General features: G+C 37.6%; 1 protein-coding gene across 5 annotated transcripts in view; it reads left to right on the top strand.

Moving 5' to 3' along the window:
- ryr3 (ryanodine receptor 3) overlaps positions 1 to 22,777 on the top strand; it is a 200,600-nt gene that overhangs the window by 62,899 nt on the left and 114,924 nt on the right. For all 5 annotated transcript variants that reach the window (XM_057823386.1, XM_057823389.1, XM_057823385.1 and 2 more), the window contains 8 exons: positions 509 to 665; positions 4,699 to 4,863; positions 9,951 to 10,072; positions 10,195 to 10,375; positions 14,954 to 15,089; positions 19,881 to 19,976; positions 20,062 to 20,180; positions 20,546 to 20,679. In XM_057823386.1, coding sequence (XP_057679369.1) covers positions 509 to 665; positions 4,699 to 4,863; positions 9,951 to 10,072; positions 10,195 to 10,375; positions 14,954 to 15,089; positions 19,881 to 19,976; positions 20,062 to 20,180; positions 20,546 to 20,679 — 1,110 coding nt within the window. The remainder of the gene's footprint in view (positions 1 to 508; positions 666 to 4,698; positions 4,864 to 9,950; positions 10,073 to 10,194; positions 10,376 to 14,953; positions 15,090 to 19,880; positions 19,977 to 20,061; positions 20,181 to 20,545; positions 20,680 to 22,777) is intronic.

The raw sequence follows: 22,777 nt of genomic DNA, 5'->3' as shown, positions 1-22,777 counted from the left end.
GATGTTTGGATCTGCCAACTATCATTTTTTTGTAATGGTCAAGTTGGGTTTGGCTGCATCATGTGGTGTGCAGTGGGCCTAAAATAATGCACAGTCATGAAGAACAGCCCATTCAGAGCGTTAGTGTTTCAATTGGTTTTTGTCATACATGTCTTTGCCTCCTTCTCCTCTGAGCTGTCAGGACCAATTATTATTCCTCTTGAGGACTGTATTTACATCTATTTCAATCTTCTCCTCCCTATCTCTCTTTTCATCCCTTCTTGAGCTGTCCACCCACGGAATTTGCCTCTCATCTCACTGTCATGCGTTCGTCTGTCAGTCTGTGTTTTGTTAATATGTGCATTCCTTCAGTTTGTCTTTTTCTGGAATTGAATGCTTTTCAACTGAGTGCACAGCACTGCCTAGAGCTATGGTAAATATATTAGCATGCTGCACGACTACTGCAGGTGTAGTGAGATGCGGTTTTAGTGTTCATTTCTGAAAACATAAAAGCTTATGATGTGTTCAGCTGGAGTGGAAGCCACATTCGTTGGGGTCAGGCCTTCCGACTACGCCACCTCTCCACTGGCCATTACCTAGCACTGACTGAGGACCGAGGACTGGTCCTGCAGGACCGGGAGATGTCAGACATCACGGCCACCTCGTTCTGCTTCAGACCCTCCAAGGTCAGGGCTGGGTCACATTTGCAAAATTTAGACATGTCTTCACGGCACCTTGTGACTGGAGCTGTTAAGTGTTTTCTAAATCGCACTGTCATCATTGTACCCTCTGAAGTAAAAGTGCTTGTCACTCAAAGGTATTGGTTGACCCTTGATAAACATTTTTAGTCGTGGAAAAGGTGCTATTAAATTAACCTGATGGAGCAAATCCCTATTTTTATGATGCATGTCACTGTCAAAACTTTAAAAAGTGCCAAAGGAAAAAAAATAACTAATAGTCCTTGACACCTGCAGAGTTTTTTTCACTTGAGTGTGTCCACATGCCATCACAATGTCTTAAATTTGAATTTACAATGTGAAGGCCTGAATGGGATTCTTTTTTGACAGGGTTAATGCGGGTCATTAAAAGGCATTAAAAGTAAATGGATTTTGTCAAAATTCAGGTCGTTAAAAAGCATTAACAAGCATTAAACTAAATATTCGAGACATTAAAAATTATGTAAACTTCACTGTTAATGAAACATTTTTTCACATAATTAGAGTCGGCCGATAAAATCATTTCAAAATTATGTCGGATAATGTTGACTTATTTTTTTCATTATCGGTTTTGAGCCAATATGTATGTTGCCATCAAAGTGAATGTTGAAGCCTTCTGCCGTTGTTCAACGGCTGGTCACAGCCAAGCACAGCAGTTCTGCTTATTGACCATTAGATGTCTACAGTGGTATGAAAAAGTATCTGAGTCTTTTGGAATTTCTCACATTTCTGCATAAAATCACCATCATATGTGATCTGATCTTTGTCAAAATCACACAGATGAAAAAACTGTCTGCTTTCATATTATAATGAGCATAGTATGCAAACAATGACAGAAGGGGGGAAAGATAAGTAAGTGAACCATCACATTTAATATTTTGTGAAACCCCCCCCCCCCCACCCCACCCCCCTGGCAGCAATAACCAGTCACTTCCTGTAGCTGCAGATTAGTCTGGCTCATTGATTAGGACTAATCTTGGCCCATTTTTCTCTCCAAAACTGCTGTAGTTCACTCAGATTCCTGGGATGTCTGACATCAATCATTGTCTTTAGATCATGCCACAGCATCTCAATGGGGTTAAAGTCCGGACTTTGACTTGGCCACTCCAGAACATGTATTTTATTCGTCTGAAACCATTCTGAAGTTGATTTATGTCTGTGTTTTGGATCATTGTCTTGTTGCAGCATTCATCCTCTTTTTAGCTTCAACTGTCTGAGAGACGGCCTTAGGTTTTCCTGCAAATCATCCTTATAAACTTTTGAATTCATTTTTCCGTGAATGTTTGCAAGTTGTCCAGGCCACAGGTAGCAAAACAGCGCCAAATTATGATGCTCCCTTCACCGTGCTTCACGGTAAGGTGAGGTGTTGATGTTGGTGAGTTGTTCCATTTTTCCTCCACACATGAGGCTGTGTGTTACTCCCAAACAATTCAACTTTGGTTTCATCAGTCCACAAAATATTTTGCCAACACTTCTGTGTAGTGTCCAAGTGCTTTTTTGCGAACATCAAACGAGTAGCAATGTTTTTTTTAGGCAGCAGTGGCTTCCTCCGTGGAGTCCTCCCATGAACACCATTTTTGGCCATAGTTTTACATATAGTTGATGTGTGCACAGAGATATTGAATTGTGTGAGTGATTTCTGTAAGTCTTTACCAGACACTCTACGGTTCTTTTTTACCTCTCTGAGTATTCTGCGCTGAACTCTTGGCAACGTCTTTGGTGGACAGCCACTCCTTGGGTGAGGAGCAACAGTGCCAAACTCTCTCCATTTGTAGACAACTTCTCTGACAGTCGATTGATGAACATCCAGTCTTTTAGCATTGGTTTTGTATCCCTTCCCAGCTTTATATAAATCAAAAATTCTTGATTGCAGGTCTTCAGACAGCTCTTTTGAACGAACCATGGCACACATTAGACAATGCTTCTCATCAAGACAATTGTTTCCAGGTGTGCGTTTTATAGTGGGCAGTGCAGCTTTAAACCACTCTTCAGTGATTGGGCACACACCTGACTTAAAATGTTTGGTAAAAATTAGTTTCAATTGCTCTTTAAGTGTCCTTAGGCAGAGGGTTCACTTACTTATTTTTCCCCTTTCTTTCATTGTTTGCATGCTATCCTCATTAAAATATGAAAACCTTTAAATTTTTGGGTAGTTTTAGTTAAAGCAGACACTGTTTTTACATCTGTGTGATTTTGACAAAGATCAGTTCACATTTGATGGGGATTTTTTTGCAGTAATGTGAGAAACTCCAAGAGATTCAGATAGTTTTTAACACCACTGTAAGATGCTTGGGATTTGTTATGTGGGCATACCATTTGCATTCATGGTGCAAAAATTAAATGAACTATAAATGAGTGAATAATGATGAATTATAAACTCATTACATACCTCATTCACTGTACTGAACCTGTGTGCCTTTGTTGTTGTGAGCCGTATGTGATCTGGCAGTGCATTATTGGCACTTGCATTTGATCCGAAAAACTGATGTTTACACTATTGGTGGTGCAATTTAGGCACTCTTCCATAACTTCAGTTGAAATAGTTCCTTTATTTTTCACTCAATGTTTATTGGAAAACTAAGAAATTGTTACGTTTATCATTATTAAAGTATCATAATATGACCATGCAATTAGCCATAATATGTCAAGTCTACGACCGCTTATATTGGTATCTGTTCTATCTATATCGGGATATGAATTATCGGTTAAGAAGTCATTATCGGACAACTTTACTTACAATTTGTGTGTGTGAAACTATCTGCAGTTGGCCATGGACATTAAATTTGTTTAAAGTGGAATTAAAAAGCATGAAATGAAATTTGCTGGTACCTGTAGAAGCCTTGTGTCATTCTTTTTTGGATGATTAATTTGCAACTTGTGTTTCGACATTTCTTTTATATAATAGATATACAAATTTATGGAACCACCAAACACCAAATAGTTATTCATTTAACTTGTACAAATGAAAAATAGTATACCAGAACTATTATGGATATATTTAAATAGCCATACAATTTTAAACCCATATCACACAACCCTCACGAAAAGTTGATTTGATCATTTGAGAAACATTGGAAAAAAGTTTGAAATATAGCCTGGAGATAAACTGTTTTGCGCCTGAGTCCGGGTCTATTTTTTCTTGGACAGAAATAAAATGGTGGTGAAGAGACTACAACTTTACCTTTTATACTCATGTTCCCTATAGGGCTAATTATGGGAATCCAAAGTAAATGTTTGCACCTTTTCCAGAACTAAAAAATTGTATGTGTTTTCCCAAGGTGTCAAAGTGAAAAGTGGAAGTTAAAAAAAAAAGGTACCTCTGAGAGTACAACCATAGTACCAAGCCATTGTGTTCCCCAAAATAAAGATTTTCTTTTTTTATAAGCCGCTCTACATTTTTAATGTGTATGAGAATTTCATAACCATTGTTTGAAGATATAGTACACGTCATGTTCAACTACTCATTGGGGCAAAACTAAATATCTTCCAGCAACATTATTAAAGTCCTTTTAGAAGAGTCAATTATCTTCGAATGAGCTCATGGACTGCCATAACTTTTTGTACATTTTGCAACATCTTAGCAGACAATACTTAAACTCGTTTAATGATAATTGGCTAAGTATTGCCTTTTCTCTTTAGTGGGTCAACTCAAAATAAATCCCCTTCCTAATCCAAATAAAAACCCACATCAGAAATTAAATGGTCAATACGCAAATAGGTAAAAAGGATTTACTAGATGTTGATCTTTCAATTCCTCTTTAGTACTTCTGTCACCCAGTTAGGCATTCTTATTTTCCCACACTCTGTTCACCCTTGCTCCGGCGTCCAATTTAAAAAAAAAAAAAAAAAAAAAAAATCTTTCAATGACGTTAAGGCTTTTACATTTTACTTATCACTTGTACTGGTAGATCTTAGAAACTTCTTGCGAAAAGTTCATTATCATTCTGTTTAAAATTGTTTTTAATTACCGGTATGTCATGATTTCTCTTCCATCTCAAAACAGGAAAAGAGCGAGTCGGGTCCAAAGCGAGACATTGAGGGCATGGGAATGCCAGAGATCAAATATGGCGATTCTGTCTGCTTCGTCATGCATGTGGCAACTGGTCTGTGGCTGTCCTACCAAGCGCCTGATGCCAAATCCTCTCGCCTTGGTCCTGTGAAAAGAAGGGTAAAAGAATGTCACCCCATCAAAAAAATGAAAGTTCATGCATGTAATTGATATTTAGTGGAAAACACTCATGTGACTTGAAGTTCTGCTCTGAGACCAGGAATTTGGCCAAATTTCAAAATTGTCCTATATGCTTGTGTGATACATCATTGGAAAGCTTAAAATCTATATTTTCTGGGGGAATAACACTTTTAACAGGAGGTCATTTTTTGACACCTTAAAAATAGACATTTTGAGACCTTTGAAAGTTTCTTTAAGGTTCTCATTTTTAAAAAAAAGGGTTTTGGACACCCATCCTGGTACATAATAAATAACTAACACTTCAAGATGACCCCCCTTTGTCTACTCAAGTCTTTAATAATCAATATGCATGCACAAGACGTGGTGGATGTACAATAATAAAGGAAATTGGTGTGTGAGTAAATGTAGATTTAATTTTGCCCTGTGTTATATTTTGTAAATAAACATGGGTAAACGGGGAGTTACCTGTATAGTTAATGATAACTTTATTACGTACATTTTTGATTTTGCTTGATTTTAATCTGTGCAAAGGAAAAAAATATTCCAGGGGAATTTTAGGGATTAAATTTCAATATCATAATATTTTAATTTTTGCAGTGGGCTTTTAAAATATTTTTTTAAAACTATGATTAAAGAATGTGAATAAATAGAATAAAAAGCTCCATATGCATAAAGGGAACATGGTGTTATATCTATTTATTGTATTTAGCCTTGAAGCCTAGGACCTAGGCTTTATGATTTAAGCATCTAATGTATCTAATACATTGATATCATCCCATAATAAGCAATCCAAACGGCAACAAGGGTCAAAAAGAAATTGGATAGCACGCTAGTCAGTTAGCCTGCTGTGTGTATAATTCTCGCGCTAGTGTTTGACTACAATGTATGTCTTTTTGTGGTTTACAGGTAACTAGAGGTGCGAACATGAGGGAGCATATTTAAAGACACAATGATTTTAAGTAGATATTATCGCGTACTTACCTTGTTTCGATCCAAAATTCCTTGTAGCATGTATGTATGTAAGACACAGCTGTGAATGGCCACAGCTGGACTTTGTTGGGATTTTATGGGTGAAACAGGGTAATAACAAGGGTCGCGATGCAGAAATCGCAAACATCAAGGAGTGGTCGAGATTTTCTTTTTCAAATATGAACCTTTTAAACATTTTTTTTTTTTTTAGATGGATTATCATCTAAAATATTGGGGAAAATGCAACAATAACAAAACAAAACAAAACAAAAAAAATACAATTAAGCGATAGCTATTAGGTATATATCCGTGACCTATTTACAGACACTGTTATTTTCATTGTGGAGAAATTTGTTTAAAAGTTTAAAATATGCGAGTGAATAATTTTTTATAACTCATTTAAAAAAAAAAAAAAACTAAATATTGGACATCAATTAATGATTCTAAGCTAAAAATTATAGACATGTCAAATAATAAATATAATTACTTACTTACTTACTTTTTATGGCTGGGTTGAAACAAAAGCGGTTGCGAGGTGTCTGTAAGCAGGGGTCTCCAGGGTAAAACAGCCAAATTAAAAATAGTGCGGGGGCATAATGCGCAATGAAACACCTATGGCAGCATATAGACGTATTGTTCTACCAAACACAACAGTTCTTTTTGCTTAAAATACAGCATTTTATTTTGAATAGGGGTGCAAGAGCAGAAACTGCTTTTTCAGCCCTGTCTGTTTTCCGCCGTATATGTAAATTTATTTTTCTGATATGGTTAAACGAAGACTGATTTGGAGCAACTTCAGGATATAGAATAATTTTAACCTTTGAGGTTCCACTGTACAACTTGGCTTCCCAACAGTGTCACATACCTGTGGCAATATTACATCTTACACCTGTCTTTCCTGTCAAATTCTGAATGCTTCCATCTTTCACATTGAAACTTTAAACCTATCCATCCTTCCTAGCTACAGTATATCCTAAATTATATTCCCATGTAAACCTGGTTAAATCCCACTGTAATTATCACCACAATCCACACTGGATGCTAACTTCACCTCCACCAGACTTTCCACCTGGTGCGAGACAGCATCTTAGTTAAAGTGCTCTAAAGGTCTCCACAGTGTTTGACAGTTAGTAAGCGTGAGATGGGGAATTCTGGTGATTGCTGGGCACACATCCAGTAACATCAAACCTTGTTCTGTTGCCTGGCAGTCCCTGGAGCTTTGGCACCACACCAAGGCACCTGACATGGTCGGACATACCGGATTAGGGTAACTACGGTCAATTTACACCACCCTAACCCCTCTTCTTGATTTGAGTGTTTGATTACAGTGAGTCAAATATGAGCCCAAACCATTAACATGGGCATCCAAAGAATGTATACCTCCATGAAGGCCTTACAACTGTAAATGCTATAGTGCTCTAATTATATGCATGTACATTTACTATGGTATGCAAAAGTGGCTGTGGATTAGACTTGGTGATTTGTGAAAACATATGTTTAATATGCCACTGATATACAGTATACACAGGTGTGAAGTGGCTAGAATTTCTTGAACTCCCTGACATAAAGGTCACAATGGAGCCAGATTTTATTTTATTTTTTCTGAAAACCACTAAAATGCAAAGAAAACTGCTTTTGGGGTAGTTATTAGACTTATCCCTACTATACCTATATTCAAAATTGTATTTTTTCCAATGATTTGCAAAATAACACTTAACAAAAACACCAGTAACACCAACCTCCATCCCCTAATTTTTTGTTGTCCCTCATTTACTTACATCGAAATGGAAAACCTCAATTTTAGCTACTTTATGTTAAAATTGAAGCTAATGTAAACATTGACTTACTTTTGTCTTTATTATAAAAAAAAAAAAAACTTTTAACAAAAAGTACAAATGACTAAAATTATGCTCAGTGAAATTGAATATATTTAGAAGATACTGCAAACATTGACTTTTTTAAATCATAAGGAAATAGGTAGCCCAACATAAACACAAAACAAAAATAAGTCCGAAGTGCACATATGTAAATATGGAAGATGTTCTGAACCTCTCCATCAGAGCAAATAAAATGAAATAAAATAAATAAGCCTCTTCAGTTTTTCTCTTAAAGATCTGATCAATTTTCTGTTGCGTTGCCCTTTTTGTTGCATTAATTCAACAAGGAATTAATTTTTTCCTTTTTTTGTTGTTGCAGAAAGCATGTGCATTTGAACCAGTCAGAGCTAACTATCCATGCTGATCACATGTCAGTATGTCAGCCAACTGAACGGACAATTGAGTCCAACGTGGTTTGCTCTGCTCATCCGCACATTGATGAGACTCGTCAGACTCATAATGAGACGCTGGACAGCAGAACTCCGTCAAATAAAAAAATAATGAATATCGTTTTTCTTCTTGGAGACGAAATACGTATGCGACAGCATGACAGTTTAAAAAAATTTTTTTTTACATTGGGGTTTGACGGTTGCCGTCATATTTTCGGTATTAAAGCACTGTTTCGGCTCCGGAGCTTTTACCGGAACGGCATACCAGACCCTGAGTATACACAGCATAGTGTAAAAACTCTCTATCAGCCTCCCTCTCTGTGCACCAGCAGCGACATAACTCCATCTTTATAGCAATGCATAAATTCAAACCACGCACGAGACTCTCTCTCACACACACAGTATTGCCCCTTAGCTTAGCTTAGCTTACTTTGCTTACTTCTACAGCACTTTTAAATAGGCTTGCCACCCGTCCTTTGAAATAAGGAATCGTTCCGAATTTGGAAATAAAAGTTGCGTTCCTCATTGACCGAGTACGGAATATATAAAAATACATTTTTATGCATTTTAGGAGTTTTGGGGATGTCCCTTTTTTTTCGTTGCCTGTACGGCTTTGTGCGCGAGGGGGGCGTCCCTTATTTCTATATCTGAAAGGTGGCAACCCTACTTTTGAAACAGGTCTCAAATTACTGTGGCATTTCTTTCAGTAAACGATGATAAAAGTAAAGTAGATGAACTGAACTGAGCAAGGTTTGTTGCTCCGGTCCTGCCTATCCTCTGGATAGCAGTCCTGCTGTTTCAGCCTCAAACTCTTTGTGTTCGTTCATATGTTTCATCTTCAAATGTTTTATCAGGTTCGAGGTATTGACACTTTCCGATATGACTCCACCTCTCGAAACTTTCAGGCCGCAAATCTTGCATGCAGCCATTGTTCTCGACGGTGTTTCTTCCTGAAATATTTCTAGCCCTCCGACAATTTTCCTCTCCTAGTTTGTTTGTTTTTCCTACATATGAAAAAGCTGCCCTGGCATTGGTTAAGAGCGGCTATTGGCCTGCTCTCATTGGTCTGGAACAGGCCAATAGCGATAGATGCTTGGCATGCAAAGTGATCACGTGTCATCACTCAACACAGAGTGTAGTGAGTGTCAGGAGAAAGAAGGCTGCATTCAAGTCATACAAATAAATGGTATCGGCGCCATATTTCTTGGTACTCGCCGATACCGATGGCTCCATTTTTGTGCCGTATCCCCCCCGGAGGATACTGGTTTCGGTATTGGTGCAGCATTATTTATAACTACTTTACTTTGCCGTAAATGCTATCTCTGGTGTTGACAAGATACAAAAATGTTTTCATCAAAAGTTTGATGAAACTGTAATTTAGCAACTTCCCTACTAAGCAACACAACTACAAGTTTTACAAGTATCCCAAAAACAATTTCCTATTGGTGCAGCTTCGCGGACAAATCTGGCAAATACACACGAAAGCTAACATAACCACTCTTAAAAGAGGTCGGTTTTTTTTTTTTTTTAAATGCTGCTGCTTGAGAGAAATTTGAAAATAGTTTCAGATGCACTTTTTATTGCAGAAAAAACAGTAACTAGTAAGCCAGTGTTCTATTGTAAATGTACTATCACCTTAATGTTACATATCCACAACAAACTACTTTCAAACACGTCAATGAAAAAGCTTTTTTTGACTAGTGATTGCACTATTTCAACATTAAAAACATGAAGTACATTTATTTGATTTCATTTAGCAGAATCACAGACAACAATGTGTTGGGCCTTGAGTTCGAAACTTGTAATCTAAACACTCTATTTCCTAACACAGGCCTGCTTACATTCTGAGGGCCACATGGATGACGGCCTGACTCTCCAACGGTGTCAACATGAGGAGTCTCAAGCTGCTCGCAACATCCGCAATACAACGTTCCTCTTCACCAACTTCATCAAGTAATGACTAACAAGTAGGCTTTCTGGAAGTTTGAGCACCAACGGTAGAACACTAGGTGCTCAAATGCACTAAAGACACAAAGCAGTACAAATTCTTCTGTATACTTCAATCTTCTCTAAAGGGCTTTAGACAGCACCGCCGCGGGTGTGTCCATGGAGGTGGCCGGCTACGTAAAGGAGGTGCTACAAACGTTGAATGACCTGATTGAATACTTCAAGCAGCCTGACTCTGAGCTAGAGCATGAGAAGAAGCAATGTCTCCTGCGCTCGCTCATCAAACGCCAAGACCTCTTCAAAGAGGAGGTGAGCAGTGGTGCTAACTCGATTATGCAACCCGCCGTACATAATTGATGCATTAATGTCTTGGGTTGGCATATACAGTAGTTCTCTATATATTACAACGAAGTTCGCCTCTACAAGTAGACATGTGCCGATTACTGGTTTCAAGGTATACCATGGTATCTAAACGTCACGGTTTCAAAACAGCAAACATTTTCCGTCACGCCGTCCCTACGGTATTAGCTATTTATTATGTCTCAAAAATGCACGGAGAAATCCCTCTCTTGCAGCTGCAAGGCTCAACCCTCCCCCACCGGTTGTTGCTCAGTGTCAGTTAGTCAGCTCTGCTACACAATGGCTGGAGGAGGTAAAACTCCAGAACTTTTTCCACCATCGAAGAAAACGAAATCACTAGTGTGGGAATACAAGGTGTCCATAAAGTCTCTTTACCATCTCAGAAATGTATTAAAAATGCAATTGATTAGAAATTTTATTCAGATTTGTTCTGTTGTATTCAGTGTTTATCAAAGTTTTTTTAATACACTACATTTGTGGGTTTTTCTTCATCGAGACATCAATTTCTGCAAATGTTAACCTTGACCTTTTAACTGAATATGTGGCACCACAACTGAATGACCTTCAACCAACAATAATTTTTCAGCAAGATGGTGCACCACCATATTGGGGGCTGCATGTTCGTGGGTTCCTCAATCAAACATTTCCAGACCGATGGATTGGAAGGGATGGGCCAATTCCTTGGCCGCCATGTTCACCAGATACAGTGGGGCAAATAAGTATCTAGTCAACCACTAATTGTGAAAAAAGTTCTCCCACTTGAAAATATTAGAGAGGCCTGTAATTGTCAACATGGTAAAACCTCAACCATGAAAGACAGAATGTGGAAAAAAAACAGAATATCACAGTTTGATTTTTAAATAATTTATTTGCAAATCATGGTGGAAAATAAGTATTTGGTCAATACCAAAAGTTCATCTCAACACTTTGTTATGTACCCTTTGTTGGCAATAACGGAGGCCAAACGTTTTCTGTAATTCTTCACAAGCTTTTCACACACTGTTGCTGGTATTTTGGTCCTCCATGCAGATCTCCTCTAGAGCAGTGATGTTTTGGGGCTGTAGTTGGGCAACACGGACTTTCAACTCCCTCCGCAGATTTTCTATGGGGTTGAGACCTGGAGACTGGCAAGGCTACTCCAGGACCTTGAAATGCTTCTTACGAAGCCACTCCTTTGTTGCCCTGGCTGTGTGTTTGGGATCATTGTCATGCTGAAAGACCCAGTCACGTCTCATCTTCAATGCCCTTGCTGATTGAAGGAGATTTTCACTCAAAATCTCTCGATACATGGCCCCATTATTTTTTTCCTTTACACAAATCAGTCATCCTGGTACCTTTGCAGAAAAACAGCCCCAAAGCATGATGTTTCCACCTCAAGCTTCACGGTGGGTATGGTGCAATTCAGTATTCTTTTTCATCCAAACGAGAAAACCTGTGTTTCTACCAAAAAGTTCTATTTTGGTTTCATCTGACCACAACACATGCTCCCAGTCCTCTTCTGGATCATCCAAATGCTCTCTAGTGAACCGCAGATGGGCCTGGACTTGTACTTTCTTCAGCATGGGGACATGTCTGGCCGTGCAGGATTTGAGTCCCTGGCAGCTCATTGTGTTACTGATAGTAGCCTTTGTTACTGTGGTCCCAGCTCTCTGTAGGTCATTCACTAGGTCCCCCCGTATGGTTCTGGGATTTTTGCTCCCCGTTCTTGTTATCATTTTGACGCCGTGGGGTGAGGATGGAGTTTAAAAGTCTGTGTTGCCCAACGAATGCCCTAAAACATCACTGCTCTAGAGGAGATCTGCATGGAGGAATGGGCCAAATTACCAGCAACAGTGTGTGAAAAGCTTGTGAAGAGTTACAGAAAACGTTTGGCTTCTGTTATTGCCAACAAAGGGTACATAACAAAGTATTGAGATGAACTTTTGGTATAGACCAAATACTTACTGTATTTTCCACCATGATTTGCAAATAAATTCTTTAAAAATCAAACAATGTGATTTTCTGTTTTTTTTTTTCCACATTCTGTCTCTCATGATTGAGGTTTACCCATGTTGACAATTACAGGCCTCTCTAATATTTTCACGTGGGAGAACTTGCACAATTAGTGGTTGACTAAATACTTATTTGCCCCACTGTATCCCTCCCCTGAACTTCTTTCTATTGGGCTATGTTAAAGATATCGTGTATCGAACAAAGATAAGGGACAATACTGACCTTAAGCGAAGGATTACTGATGCCATTGCCACAATTGATGAGGCTATGCTACAGCGAACATGGCAAGAAATCGAGTACCGTCTTGATGTGTTTCTTGCAACTAATGTGTATTAAAAGAGGTTAAAAAAACTTCAATAAACGCTGAATACAATAGAACAAATCTGAATAAAATATCTAATCAATTGCATTTTTAATACATTTTTGAAACGGTAAAGAGGCTTTATGGACACCCTGTACTTCGGCTACAGAAAAGTTAGACAGTCGCAGCTTAGAGGAGGAGGGCCAAGCGACTTGTAAAACATGTTTGCGGAGGGTGGCTGCCGAGGAGGCAATATCTCCAATATGATTTTCCATTTATACAAAACTGAAGGTTAGTAAACACTGGCATGAGCGTTTCCCACCAGCTACGAGAGGTAACTCCAGCGTGTTTAATGTGTTTAGCGGTGGTAAATGTGGTGGTTTTTTTCTCTGGCAACTGTCTGTGTTTAATGTAAACATGATACGAGTCATACACACATGCTTTTTATGGAAAATAATTCAATTATTTTTTGTTCTGATGGTAAAAATATTGAGCTGTGGGTTTTTGCTCACTTAAAGGACCGCATTTATTTTAATTTTATTTAGAATATTTCAGTTATTGTTATTTTTTATTTATTTTAACTTAACATTATACTTATGTTCCAATCTGCTAATTTTTTTTGAAAAATAAAAATCCTGTTCAATTGAAATTTGAATAAATAAATTAATTAATTAATTAAACCCAGATATCTCAAAGTAACACATGCAATTGCATTACCGTGAAACCGTGATATTTTGGCTTAAGGTTATCATACCGTCAGAATCTGATACCGGCACATGCCTAGCCACAAACCATTTTTACTATATACAGTATTTCATTTTTGTTAAATGACAGTGTCAATTACTATTATTTTAATTAATCGAATTCTAATAATGCACGCAAATTGAAATCTTTGCATTATATAGTGGTACATACTGTGTTATGTAGACATTTAACAGATACCTAAGGACTTTGGGGAAAAAAAAAAATTCCCTAATCTGATTCATACATACAGTGATCCCTCACTACTTTGCGCCCTCAATCCGTTGCGGATTTTTTTTTTCAATTAAAAAAAGAAAAAAAATAATACAGATGAGCTGTCCCGAGAAGATCTATTCACCATAATTCACACATTTGCAGCCACCCTTGCACATTTGTTTGTGTGTGTTGGTGTCTGCTGTCATACTGTAACATGGCCAGATATTGGTAAAAAAAAAAAAAAAAAAAAAAATTGTAAGTAAAAAAAAAAATGTCAACAAGATGTGTTGATTCTCTGAAAATATTATTATGATTGTGCCGATTTCATTTTATGGACAAAATTCTGTTCTTCTGGGCTCTTTCCAAAACATAAGGTGTAATGTGCAAAATATATCCAATTTTTCCTCATCTTCACTTTATTACTTAATCTCTGGAAATATCACAATGAGTGCCCCGATAGTTTTCCATTTATAGGTGTTTTATACACATTTGAGCTCCGTGAAACTCGTGTGAGTAGAGTGATGTGTTCATGCCCTCAGAAATTTCAATACTTAAATGAAATGAATAGTATGGTGCAGTTAAACATTTTTTTAAAAAATATGTATAAACCTGATGAAATACAAATTACAATGTTGATAATAATGTGCTTCATTTTTTGAGCATGGATACCAACAAATGTGGGAGCATATAATAACTGGGTAACAGAAAATATGTTTGAGTGGGCAGGCTATACTATACACAAAAATGAATTATATTTGAAAAATGTAATAAATTGAGTAAATTAGCTGTGCACTGAGGTGGAACAAGTACTGTACTAAGTAGAACAACAAACACTCTGGCAAAAGAAGTGCTGATTCGACTCATTTAGTACTTAATTAGAAGTAAAAAAACAAAAATCAAGATCAAAGCAGCAGTAAAAAAAAAAGTAATAAGAAAAATAAATAATTAAAAGTACAGATTCATCAAAACCTACTTAAGAACAACAACGTTCTACAAGTGAATATCCCGCAATACCAAATGAGGGTTCAGGGAGTGTGTGCTTTATGTCTATTAGGTTAAGAGTGGTTTTTAATTTTAGGATTACGGTCCGTCCAAAGTAATTAAGGGTAACATAATTTTCATCAGAACACAATGTTCTGTAATGCTATATCCACTATGTTTTTTGGCTGCAGTACAAACAGTTATTTGACTCCAAAAATGACACTAATTAAAGTGAAGCAAAGCGCTGTTCTCCTTAAATCGATTAATCATAATTGTGCCCATTGTTTTGTACCCAGGGCATGCTCACCCTCTTGTCAAAATGCATCGACCGCATGAACCTGTACAACAGCGCCGCCCATTTTGGGGAGATGGCCGGGGAGGAGGCGGGGGCCGCATGGAAGGACATCCTCAACCTCCTCTATGAGCTCCTCGGTAAGTGGACTCGAGTGATGGATCTCTGGGCATCATCAGCTGTCGACCCTCGCTAGACATGCATTATTCATCTTCCTCAGGCGTGTTCCTCCTCCATCCTTTCCTTTTAACTTTTCACACGCTCGCTGACTGTTCCACTCTTCCCTTGTTTCACCTCTGTGTCCTCCCTCCCTGGACAGAATGTCTGCATTTGGGTCACATTCCTCTCTGAAGCAGACTGTTGCATTAAAATATATATATATAGCCACTGAGAAAAGGCCAGCCATCACAGGTGCTGACATTAGCCTCCTCTCGTGGGTTCTGTAATGAGTCATGAATGCTAACTGTGTAACCCTGAGAAGTTCTTCTTTAGACAACTCTGTCTTAGCTAATTTGTTTTGCTGTCATCAACAGCTTCCCACCCTCAGCTCTCCTTGACTGCCCTTGCATTCATCACCACAGCCTCACCATCTTGCACCTGGACAAAAATAAACATATGTAGTGAAGCATACAGGCACTGCATACTCTGAGGATTATTTATTGCAGAAACAGTCCAGTTTTATTTGGAAGATATTCACTCTTTGTTTGTACAGGCATCGATATGGCCCCCAAAAGCATATATCGCCCAGTAGATGATAAATAAGTTTTAGAGGTGTGTCCTCAAAATAAACTTTGTCATTTCTGGACAACTAAAATCTAGATAGACCGGTGCCTCAAAAAAATAAATAAATAAAAACATTACACACATACTAAAAAAAGTTCTGTGTGAATAGAAGCTAAAAACTGAAAACCTATGCCATGTCAAACCTCAAATGCATATTAGCTCAGCCATGCAGGAAGTCCCACCCTAGGTTTTTATAATTTTGGATTTTTATTTTTAATTAGTTGAGATGTTTGTAGTTTTAAATTGTTTTCAGGGGAGATTTGCTAATTATTACTCATTTTATTGATCATTTTTTCAGTCATTATCGTAATTTTCAGACTACAAGCCGCTACTTTTTCCCTTCATTTTGAATCCTGAGGTTTATATTCCAGTTCGGCTTATTTGTTGATATAATGGGGTTATAGGCAACACTTTATTTGACAGCGGGGTCATAACACTGCCATAAGACCATAAGAAGATGGTGTCATAATTATGACACCATCATGGGCATTACTGCATATTTATGACAAATGTCATATGGCAAATTATGTCAGTACTGTAACTCCATTTATATCCAGCTCAGATATTTTACATCCATTCAAAAGTGAAATAATTTGCTGGATGGCACTAAAAAACATCTGTGTCAGGGAAATTCAATTTTGAACTCCAAGACAAGTGTCAACTCGATAGCTCGATGAGAAATGAATCAGACCCCAACCATGGATTGCTTACTTCGAAGGCTTTATGAACAAGAGCTCTCGGGTACAGACGCGGAGCCACGGACAAAGCGTCCGCTCCGCATGTGGACAAGAGAGAAATGCAGGGCATGCCTCTATTTATGGGTTGACATCGTAGAAACAAAACCGAAACTTACTATAGCATATCCTGGTAAAAACATCTCAAGTTACAGAAAAACATCTCTAGTAGGGGAAAAACACCTCAAGTTATGACCTTGAACACTGGCTCTGGCTAGAACGATGATTAGCTCAGTCTGATAAGCCACAGTCGCCCATTGTATTCATTCAGGGCATATTGGAAAACACAGTAAAATAACAGTCCATGTTTAGGCATATTGTGATACAGTCTACAATAGTCAAGGCTATGGGAAGGCACACTCAAACAGGTTAATATAACAATGATGCTCTTTGTTACAATGTTCTCATGTAAGCAAAACAAAAGCATACAAAATATGATGTATAATGGTTGTGTTTTAAGCATGAATAAAATTCTCTCACAATCTGTTATAAGCATTCATTAATGCTCATGACAATGTCATGTCATAATTATGATTGTCTTATGACAATCTTATGGCGCCACTGTCAAATAAAGTGTTACCAAATACCATAACTTGAAATTAATGAAAAAACTGGAACATTAACTGAAGAAATAGTTAGCACAGAACATTAATTCTGATGCAATGCATGCTAGGAGGCAAGTTGGACGACAACAGTGTTGACTGCAGGTGGCAGCAGAGGTTGACAGTCTCCCCTAAGTGAGCAGAGATGACTAAATGAAGCTTCTTAAAGCAATGACGCTTTACAGCCAATTGGTTCAAATCTTCATGGTGGTTCATTTGGTCTTATGACAGTCTTATTATGCCGCTGTCAAATAAAAAGTTACCTTTATAATATCTTTTGGGGTAAATATCCCATAATACAGTGAGGACAGCTGCAGCTTATAGTCCAGTGAGGCTCATCTATGAACAAATGTCGTTTTCGTGCCAAATTTAGTGGGTGGTGTCTTATATCCAGGTGCGTCTTATAGTCCAAAAATTACGGTAATTATGGTATTGGTTTTTCATACTTTTCAGTAATTTGTCAAGCGCAGCAGTCATCTGTAAAAAATATGAAACTATAAGTGAACAAGGTAATGCTTTTAAAAACATGTATTTTGTCATTTTTAATTTTGCCATTTTGTCATGTGAAAATACTGACTGTGGGGATAAAATATGAATATGGAGAGATTACTGTGTTTAGTTTCAATATTTCAGTTACTTTTGTTAACCCTAACCCTTATCTTTTTTTTCCTTCTAAAATTATTTATTGTATATTTCAGATAATGTTCAGTAAATATTTGTTTTTCGATATTCATTTTCACCTGCAGTCTGTTGCACTTTATACTGTATCTGCATCTAGTTGCCAAATTATCTGAATCTCATATCCAAAGGACAAATGTGGTCAATGAGAGGCTTCTTGGCATGTGTGTGAGAAAATTCCGCGTGAAAACTAAATATTTAGTTGTACAGGGTAACAACACACACACACACACAAAATAGGCCTCAAATAGCGTCATTTCTTGATTTTTTTTCTTTTCTTTGCAATAAAAGAGAATCATAGACTTCATAATATATTGATGGTACGCGATGTGGGGCTGATTAATATGGGGCCTATCTTCGTCAAAGCTGACCAAGTGGAAACACAGACAAAGAGCTTTTTACATTTAAAATTCTTGTGAATAAATGTTTAAATGCCTGAATTCTTTATAGATATGGACGTAAAACAGTCTCAATTCATGGTTAAAAGCAAAGAACAAAAATACATAAATATGTCGAATGTGCTGCTAGTCTTTAAGCCACTGTGGCGCCGCCTTATCACCACAAAGAGCTTTTTACGTTGAAAATTCTTATGAATAAGTGCTTTATTCACTGATTTCTCTATAGATATGGACTTAAACAGGCTTGATTCTTGGTTAAAAGCAAAAAAAAAAGCAAAAAAAAAATGAAATAATGGGCAGTTAGCATTTATTTTACGTAAATATGTCGAATGTGCTGCTAGTCTTTAAGCAACTGAGGCGCAGCCTTATCACCACAAAGAGATTTTTACGTTGAAAATTCTTCTGAATAAATGCTAATATCCCTGAATTTTTTGTAAATATGGATGTAAAACCGTTTCGATTCTTGGTTAAAAGTAAAAAAAAAAAAAAAAGGGCAGTTAGCATTTATTTTACGTAAATATTGCGAATCATGACGCCACTTCCGTAGCGGTTAATTTCTCCCATTGATTTTTTTCCACGTTTCAAAATACGAAAAATATAATAATTACCTTGAATCCTCGAACAAATCACTCCTATGACAATCCTTCCTGTTTGTATGCGGTACCGTACAGCTTTCATCCTTTTTCAACCTAAATCCGGCATTGGATCGCTGCATGCATTTAAGAATAACTGCGACTGACTTCGACCAACTGAAGCGGAGTTTGGGACAGCCTCTACTTGAGTGACTGGGGAATGTGTCACATCAATATCATTATGAAGTCTGAGGAATATTTTATAGATTATTTTTGATATGGTGTATGATGTTGTGATATAATTTAAACACAGTAATAGCTACAGTCTTATCCCCCCCCCCTCCAAAAAAAAATCAAAAAATGACGCCAATCCAAATTTTGGGCCTGTTTTTTTTTTGGGGGGGGGGGGGGCACCATGGGAGTAATACAGATTACTATAGTGGAATGATTTACTAGTATATTCTACAATTGAAGAGTACTAAAAGTATGTGAAAAGAAAAAATGGTTTAATCAACTGTTTTGTTGAGATTGCTGATCATGCTTAATATGTTAGCATGTCTTGTTAGCGTGTTAATGCATTGGTGCGATGTAACCTGGCAGTCCACTTGTTCTTATTCACAGTCTGACTTTGAGTCACACATTATGTCCTTGCACAGCAATTAGATGTTCCTTATTCCTCCCAAAGTGCTTTTAAACTATTTAGCAGACATTATCACTCCAACGCCCTTGAATTGTAGTGTTGAGGAATTAGGCTTGTGAGGAGCCATAGAGTATTCTCTGAGGCAGATTATTTTTCTTTCCACGGTTGATGAAAAATACTTGCACCGTTCTTTAGATGGTTATAGGTTAGGTTTTTCCAGATTAAAAAAAAAAAAAAAAAAAGTTTTAATTTTTTTATTTAGATATAACTTTTGTGATTGACTTTCATTTAGATCAAAGTTTTACAATGTATTGCGAGGTGTTTCTGAAATGTGTCCCAAACTTAGTACAGTATATGAATAAAGTTCTATATTCCAAATAGTTCTGAGTATGCAGTTCCACTCTACTGGAAATAACACTGATGCATTATAGTCAAAGTATATAATTCTTTCATTTCATTTCTTTTCACTCAAACACATTATTCATAATTTAGCTGATTGATTTCACTATTTTTGTGTTGCTCAGCTGCACTTATTCGCGGAAATAGACACAACTGCACCCAGTTTTCTCGGAACTTGGACTGGTTGGTCAGCAAACTGGAAAGACTTGAGTCATCATCAGGTATAAAATAATTTTCTGTTGCCACTTTTAAGATTTATTTCGAACATAGGAAGTGCCACACTCATATACAATTTGCACTTTTTAGGCATCCTAGAAGTTCTGCACTGTGTCTTGATTGAAAGTCCAGAGGCTTTGAACACTATCCAGAGAGGACACATCAAATCCATCATCTCTTTGCTGTACAAACACGGACGCAACCACAAGGTGTCAAATGACAGAATCTTATTTGGCCCCCAGGTTTATTGGGAATTCAAACTCACCCCACCAAAAATTGACAGTAAATCCCACAACTAAGCCTTTAATTCCCTTCGCTTTCACTTGCTGCCTTGCGACAATAACAAACTAAACCCAGTACAAAGACAATTTAGACCGCGAAACAATTTATGTGTTACTTTATTGAACAAGTCAAATCCAATAGTTCAAGGACGGCTGGATCAGGATTAACTGCACCCTGTTGTTTTTATCTGAACTCTTTGTCTTATCTCAAATTTAGCTTTTTGACCTCTGTGAGGACAAGACTATTAAGACAATAAAGGAACCTTATATAGAATTTTTTTTCCCCTTTTCAGATTCTGGATGTCTTATGCTCACTCTGCGTATGTAACGGTGTGGCCGTGAGAGCAAATCAAAATCTTATCTGTGACAACCTGCTTCCCAAAAGGGACTTGCTTCTCCAGACCGGACTAGTTAACGATGTTCAGAGGTATGTGAAGGAAGTCTCGTCTATTTTTCACATCAATTAGAGTGCTTGAACTGTTTGGGTCATGTTATACTAGTATTTATTTTAGATATCGTTTTAAAAAGTTGTCAATGTCTAAAAAAATATAATAAAAATGAACCAACAAGTTGCTACCAAAATCTTCCCCGATTATAGTGTCTCAGTTAACTCTAAGGCTGCATTGGCAGAGGCTGCATTTGACTGGGAATTTTGTTAATTTGAAACTAGAGCATTCACAGTCATTCTGTCTGATTTTCAGGGCATTTACAGGCCACTTGCTGTTCATTTTAGGGCATTTACAGGTGATTTTCTGTTCAGTTTGAGTCACTGCCTATTCATTTGGGTAATTCCCAGGTCCTTTGTTGTTCTGTAACTCAAAATAAACTGGAAGAGACCAATAAAATACCCCAAAATCAACAGAAAGTAACTGAAAATCAACAGGTAAATGACCTTAAATGGCCCAAAATTACCTCATTGCCTGGCATTGGCTCCAATACCGGCCATAGACGTTCAATCTGTTTGAAGTGGGAGGGATGGCAGCGAATGTCGCTGCCACCCTCCCATTTCAAATGGACTGGACGTCTACTAGTGATAAACTCTTTCCAATTCACAGCACAAGCTTGTTTTTCTGTTTATTAGTTGTTGGTCGGAAAATCATTCTAGGATATTCTACAAATGTATCGATAATCGTTGTATCGCAATATCATCAGATTATCATCTCGTAAGCTTTGTATCGCAAATCGTATCATATCGTGAGGTACCAAGAGGTTCCCACTCCTAATGGGAACCACAGACAAAAAGACTTGTAGTTCTTGAAAAATAAATGTTAGTATGAGTTATAATAATTTGATATACAAGCCCCCATTAATGTTTTCGTTTTTATAAAATTTCAAAAATTTGTTTTATTAGATCGCCATTATTGTTGACGACCCAATGCACTATGGGCGGTGACGACAGTGGGTAGCGCTGCCGTGCTTCCACAGTGTCACTCGTTAGCTACATAAACATGACGTCGATTCTGCCTTTCAAATTTGAACCCGAGCGGAAAATTGATGAGCAGGACAGCACTGTTGATATTTCACAAAACGAGCAGCAAAAGCAATTAAATGAAAGTCTCCAGCAGGATTCGAATCAGTGTTTCCCGTGCGACAGACGAACGCTTAGACTACAGCGCTTCCACTTGACGGAGTCATGATTTTCTGCGTCTGCCTGTGCGGTAAAACCTGAAAGGGAAACGTAACTGAAAAGAAAGTGCGGCTGGCTTGACCATGGAATTAAAAAATGCGGCTCACTTCAAACAGCAAGCAGGCAACAATAACATAGGGATTGCGTAAAAGGGTTTTTTGAACACGCGATCGCGAAAAAGGAAGACACAAAAAGGGTCCGTGACAGTATGTCGGGATCAATAATAATAATAATAATAATGAATTAAAACGCAGAAAACCGCGGTGAGAGGCAGACAAACGAAAAAACTAACAACGAAAGGATATACAAACTATCAAATGGCAGCAAGTCAATATCTCGGCAAGCCGCCTAGGATCAGTTTAGAGACACTGCTGCTGATAGGCTGGAATTGGATGCAGGTACAACGTTGGGAACTCATCCCACATCTCTGTAACAAAACAACTGACCAGCAGCAGAATGTGAAAAAAATCATGCCAGTCATCATACTAGCTTCGCTTGCTAGCTAGCACTCCCAGTCCTGGCCAACCGTGTCATCACCCCCAGCGTTCATTGCGCACGTAAAACATGGGGTCCTCCGTAGGTCAAAACACGTATTAAATATTATTAGATTTTTAAATCAATGGCAATAATATATTTGTTTCTAATAACATATACAGTATTAGTAAAAGAGAACAATTGTGGCTTATTAGAGCCTAGAAGTCTTTAAGTCCGAGGATCCCTTTAAGATACATTATATCGATTTGAAATATTTGGATGTTTCTTTTAAGTACAGTGATCACTCGCTACTTCACGGCTCAACTTTCGCACCCTTAGTGCATCACAGATTTGTTTTTAGTTCTAAAAACATATTTGTGTACACTTTATTTACATCTATGTATGTATGTACACTTAAACACAC

The sequence above is a fragment of the Corythoichthys intestinalis genome, chromosome 19 (assembly GCF_030265065.1).
Source record: "Corythoichthys intestinalis isolate RoL2023-P3 chromosome 19, ASM3026506v1, whole genome shotgun sequence".
In the NCBI taxonomy this organism is placed as follows: domain Eukaryota; kingdom Metazoa; phylum Chordata; class Actinopteri; order Syngnathiformes; family Syngnathidae; genus Corythoichthys; species Corythoichthys intestinalis.
The sequence above is the reverse complement of the archived record's forward strand: the minus strand, read 5'-3'. Positions and strand labels throughout refer to the sequence as shown.